We start from the raw sequence: 5,805 nt of genomic DNA, 5'->3' as shown, positions 1-5,805 counted from the left end.
TTTCATATGACCATACCAAGTTGTTTTGATGATTACTACTTTGTAACATAGTTTGAGATGTTGTACTGCTCTATGCCCTCTTCATTCCTGCTTTTTAACATTTTTTTCTTGAAATTCTTGACCTTTTATTCCTCTAGATGAATTTTCTGTTTTTTTTTTTTTGCTTCTACAAAATAATTCTTTGGTTGGACCCTGAATTAATTAATTTAGGTAATGTCATTTTAATATGTTGAATTGGTCTACCCATGAATAATATTCTTCTAATTGTTTAGATTGATATTTTCATGAAGTGCTTTATAATTATATTTAAATAGCTCTCATATCTTATTAGGTCTACTCTCAGATATTTTATATGTTCTGTAGTTATTTTAAATGACATTTCTCTTTCTGTCTCTACTAACTGCATTTTATTGGTATATACACAAATGCTGCTTATTTGTATGGGTTTATTCTGAAACCATCTAGAAGTGAACAACTATTACTATCAGTTTTATATATACATAAATTATAATATAATTATCAGTTAATTTGTAAGTTTGACTAAGCCTCAGGAGGAGTAGAACAGTCTGATATAACTTGGGTGCCAAGTCTAGAAGGTACTTTTTTTTTTTAAATTTTTAATTTTTTAGAAAAATTTTCCATGGTTACATGATTCATGTTCTTACTTTCCCTTTCATCCCTCCAACCTCCCCCCCCCAAGCCAATACACATTTTGTTAAGACCTATTTCCATATTATTGATAGTTGCATTGGTGTGGTCCTTAGAAGGTACTTCTTGAAGGATCATTTGTATATCCTTTTCTTCCTGGTATAACCCTTAGCATCCATTCTAAGAGAGAAGAGCAGCAATGACTAGGCATTTGGGGGTTAAGTGATTTGCCCTGGGTCACTCAGCTAGGAAGTGTCTGAGGGTACATTTGAACTCAGGTAGATACTCTAGACTCCAGGCCTGGCACTCTATCCACTGTGCTAGCTTCTCCTTTTGAATGACATTTTATCCAAGTTCTGCAAATGCCCTTTCATTAGCTGAGTTCTCTCCCCTCCAGTGGCCATAAACTGACTGTATCCATCTAAGTGACATAGTGGACAAACCATTGCACTTGACATTAGGAAGACCAGGGTTCAAATTCTACAATAGATATTTACTAACCATGACCTTGGGCCAGTCATTTAATTTCTCTTTTGGCCTCTTTTTCTTTATCCATAAGACCAGATTGATACTATTATGTCACTGGGTTTCTGTCAGGATCAAATGAGATAACAATTGTAAAGGCCTTTGTAAAACATAACATGCTATGTAATTTTAGTTATTATTAGTATTGTCATTCTCTTCATGGACTAGGACTTAAGGACTAGTCAAGGAAGGTACATACTAGACTGGTAAAAACCTTCATTGTCATGTAATAATGTGCAAATTGCCACTGACCTTTCTAAAGTGAAGTTACTTTCCTTGATCCTTCTCTTTTCTTCTTTCTTTTTTTTTCTTTTTAATTTTTAAACCCTTAACTTCTGTGTATTGACTTATAGGTGGAAGAGTGGTAAGGGTAGGCAATGGGGGTCAAGTGACTTGCCCAGGGTCACACAGCTGGGAAGTGTCTGAGGCTGGATTTGAACCTAGGACCTCCCGTCTCTAGGCCTGGCTCTCAATCCACTGAGCTACTCAGCTGCCCCCTTGACCCTTCTCTTTTGATATACAGATCAGACCAGTTCTCAAGAGTGACACCCAGGTGACACTGTCAGTTAAAGCAAGACTATGGCAGATTGTCTTTTACTCTTTCCCTCTTGTTGCTTCAGTAATGTTGAATGTGTAGTCATTGATTATGCATATTAGTCAAAAGATGGGACTTTTTTTTCCCCAAGAACATTCTTTTGGTGCCAGAAATTATCAAGTGAGCAAACAGTGAGAAAGTAAGAGAACAGTAATTAAATATACATAGAACTAGCCAAAGAGGCATGAAGCACAGTTTGGGGTAGGAAAACTCTGCCCTGTGCTTAGACCAGGGTTTTGTAATTGGTTGGGTCAGTAGAAGAAGAATGTTTTAAAAATACATCTTTTTTTTGGTTAAATGTTTCCCAATTACTCATAAAAAATTTTGACATTCATTTTTTTTTTTGGTTTTTAAACCCTTAACTTCTGCTGTGTATTGACTTATAGGTGGAAGATTGGTAAGGGTAGGCAATGGGGTCAAGTGACTTGCCCAGGGTCACACAGCTGGGAAGTGTCTGAGGCCGAATTTGAACCTAGGACCTCCTGTCTCTAGGCCTGGCTCTCCATCCACTGAGCTACCCAGCTGCCCCTTGACATTCATTTTTTTTTAAACCCTTGTACTTTGATGTATTTTCTCATAGGTGGAAGAGTGGTAAGGGTGGGCAATGGGGGTCAAGTGACTTGCCCAGGGTCACACAGCTGGAAGTGGCTGAGGCCGGGTTTGAACCTAGGACCTCCTGTCTCTAGGCCTGACTCTCACTCCACTGAGCTACCCAGCTGCCCCTTGACATTCATTTTTAAAAATTATGAGTTCCAAATTTCTCCCCCTCTCCTGCCCTTTCTCTATACCTTGAGAAGGCAAGCAATGTGATATTGATTATACATGTGAAGGCCTGCAAAATGTTTCCATATTAGCCATGTTGCAAGAGAAATAAAGTAAAAAAAATGTATACTTTAATCTGTATTCAGGGATAACAGCTTCTAACAGGCTCAATCTCTGTCCTACTTTCCTATACTTAGAAATCACCAAAGAAAATAACTCATACTAATAAATAATACATTATATATAGATATAAGTTAAATATCACATTAAATAATAAAAAGTAACTCATGTTTCCTATTCTATTTTTTCCCTTTTGGATTTAGTTTTCTTTGCCTTAGTCTTTTCTAATTAAGAAGTTCCCAGCCCCCCCTTCCCTAATTCTGATATTTAATGAGTTATTGCTTATTATTTAATGAATTATTTATTATTAAAAGTTATTTTATCTTCTTTGGTGAAGCTTTAGAATCTCTTTTTCCAATCATTGAAGTTTGTTTCTTGTGAAAATAATTCTTCCTTCTAGGGGATTTGAACTCTCCTCCTTCAGCTTCCAGGACCAGTGCTTTACCCACCCCGCCACAACTCCTTCTAGGTTGGGAATAGGCTGCAATCTCCATCAACTGAGAAATGATGGCGATTGCTAGGAGGAACTGAATGGGATGAATGCAAGTATAAGCAAGTAGGAGAGAGATGGTGCATGTTTGCTTTGGGCCAAACCTCAAAGAACTTGAAAATAGAAAGAAAGCATGTTACTAGGGTAGGCTTACTAATTCTCTTCCCTGATCCTGTTTGTCTGCCAACCACTGAGCTTTGAACCCACAACTTCCAAATTCCAAAGACCCTTCTTTACCTTGTGAGCAAAGTTGTCACCAAAGACCAGCATTGATCTCCATCTGAAGTGAAACTTGATTGATTGAAGGATACCAATGATCAAATAAGTAACACACAAAATGTATTAAGTATTTTGACCACACTAATATAGAGTCAAGCTTCTAAGAAAAGCAAAGAACAAAATAAAAACAGATAAACTTTTTTTGCAACTGAATCACAATTTATTCTACGAATAAAGGAACTCTCCATTCCATAAATATTGTTTAAAGAAATGAAATTTGATTGGCTGAAAGGTGTTAAAGATGCCATCAGTAAAATAACATAACATATATATTTATAGAGTAAGAATTCCAAGCACACTGAGAACAACAAAGCCAACCTTTTTTTTTTTTGTATACACATTTAGTTTTATTGTAACAAAGCAACTTGTACGTTTTAACGTTTAAAACTGAGTATCTTCCTTTCCAGTGAAACAAAAGAAAATGTAAAAATAAACAAGAACAAAATTACAATAGAGAACATCAATTCCAAATAAGATCCTACAGGTTCTGCTGATTCTCCATTGAGTGGCAGGGCTCAACGTCATCATAAGGAGAGAATTTTATTTTAAAACTGTCATCTTAAACGGCAAGGATGTCTGTTAAATATCACAATTAAACATGCCAAAGGAGAAGAAGCCATGTTGTCAAAATGCACACTTAACCCACCCAAACATCTCAAACCCACCCTTGCTGACCTGCTATACCCCATGGTTTTTTTTTTTAAGTTTTTTCATTTTTTCAAACAAGAGAAAGTAGACAGATACATGTTGGTAAATGCTAACTGCCCATATTCACATAGAAACACAGTGTAATCTCTGAGCCCAATATACAGAGAAAGAAGGAAAAAAGCTAGAATTCTATGCACTACTACACAGGGGCCTAGCACCCTTCAGCTTCCAGCAATGTGAAGGGAGCAGAAGGTTGTTTTTTTTTCCCACAGAACACAGTGTATGTTGACTCCACAAACAGTTTGTTTTGAGACAGGAAGGGATAAAAATGAACTTGGAACAGAAACTGGTAGAGATAGATTCTTTTCCCACTGTATTCTGCTCAAGGTATTCCCCCCTCCCACCCCCCAAAAAGTTGTGAACCATGGTGTAAAGAGGAGAGAAAGAGACATTAAGAGAACAAGGCAAATGCACACAAGAGAAAAAAAAAAAAAAAAGGCTGCAACTTGCTCCCAGGGACTGAAGAAAATTAAAAAGATAAAAGAAGGTTTAGAATCCATCAGTGTTCAATTAGTCATCTTCTCCTTCATCCTCCTCTCCTTCTTCTCCCTCGTCATCATCTTCATCTTCTTCACCTTCATCACCTTCTTCATCAATGTCCTCCAAGCCTTCTTCTTCATCGTCATCGTCATCATCTTCTTCGTCATCATCTTCTTCATCATCATCATCATCTTCTTCTTCTTCTTCTTCATCATCATCATCATCATCATCTTCTTCTTCTTCTCCTTCTCCTTCTCCTTCCCCTTCTTCATCATCCATATCAGGAACCAAGTAGTACTGTAAAGGATTTGGCCAGATGTCATCTTTGATAACCTCTCCTAGTTCATCTGCACCTGCATCAGTATGGTCAGTGAACCAAGTGAAAAAGCTTTCTGGTTCCTCATGCTGCCTTTTCCGGCCAGCTTTATCCTGTGTGGGACTTGAACGGTTTGTCAAGTCCTTCCCAGCTTTCCACTTGATTTCAGTTGACTTTGAAGATGGATCTCCACTTTCATTAATATGAAATTCTTTGGAGAGCACTTCATTTTCGAAGTAAGGGTTTTCATCAAAATAAAAATCTATTCTGTAACCTGATTTAATATCTTCAAACTCTGCCACTTCCACCCTGGTCATATAATGCAGTGCCTCCTCATCCTCCTCCCCCAGCAGTGCAGATACTTGTGGGTGGTTAACAAATGTTGTTACCCAGAAGTTTGGTATTTTGGCAATCAGTTCTGACCTCTTCTGAAAGAAGGGTTGGCGGAGTTTGTTATATTTCTGTTCTACTATCAAAATTTCCTCACTGGCCTGCTCATTCAGTCTGTCTATTTCATTCTGTACTTCATCAATTTGTTCAATTGCTTCCTGCTGCTCTTTTTCTGAGGCCTCATCGTCTTCGTCGTGGTTGGGGCTGAGCTCCTTTTTACTGACTTTGGCGGCCGGCGCAGACATGGTGGTTCTCTCTCTACTCTCACCGGCTCGGGGGAGGAGAGGAGGGCGGGGGCGGGCGGGCAGAAGGGCGGGGGTGGGCTCGGGCGGCTGCCTTTCACCTCACACACCACACGGGGCGGGCCGCTTCCCTCAGTTCGCGCGCGCTCGGGGCTCGGGGCGGGGGCGCCTTGGGGTGGGGGGGGGGGGCCTAAGCTGCCTCCACCTGGGGTTTCGGGATCTCTCTCCGCGCGGCCTGACGGCGAGGGAA

At 39.2% G+C, this 5,805-nt stretch overlaps 1 protein-coding gene across 2 annotated transcripts; it reads right to left on the bottom strand.

Annotated features, from left to right (window-relative positions):
• Positions 1 to 3,556: 3,556 nt before the first annotated feature.
• On the bottom strand, positions 3,557 to 5,699 carry LOC123253319 (protein SET-like). 2 transcript variants are annotated; one of them, XM_044682506.1, is made up of 2 exons: positions 4,864 to 5,699; positions 3,557 to 4,770 (listed from the first exon to the last, which is right to left on the bottom strand). In XM_044682506.1, the coding sequence occupies exons 1-2, from the start codon at positions 5,556 to 5,558 to the stop codon at positions 4,638 to 4,640; spliced, it is 828 nt and encodes a 275-aa protein (XP_044538441.1). In that variant the 5' UTR covers positions 5,559 to 5,699; the 3' UTR covers positions 3,557 to 4,637. The 2 variants fall into 2 exon arrangements, with proteins under 2 accessions (XP_044538441.1, XP_044538440.1); XM_044682505.1 differs by having other exon boundaries at positions 3,557 to 5,699.
• Between the last annotated feature and the right edge of the window lie 106 nt (positions 5,700 to 5,805).

Source organism: Gracilinanus agilis, chromosome X (genome assembly GCF_016433145.1).
Source record: "Gracilinanus agilis isolate LMUSP501 chromosome X, AgileGrace, whole genome shotgun sequence".
Lineage (NCBI taxonomy): Eukaryota > Metazoa > Chordata > Mammalia > Didelphimorphia > Didelphidae > Gracilinanus > Gracilinanus agilis.
Note: the sequence above shows the minus strand (reverse complement) of the source record. Positions and strands in the feature narration are given on the sequence as shown.

Bases quoted from the DNA above. Each gene is read 5' to 3' on its own strand.
- LOC123253319 (XM_044682505.1), bottom strand. From the start codon at position 5,558: ATGTCTGCGCCGGCCGCCAAAGTCAGTAAAAAGGAGCTCAGCCCCAAC.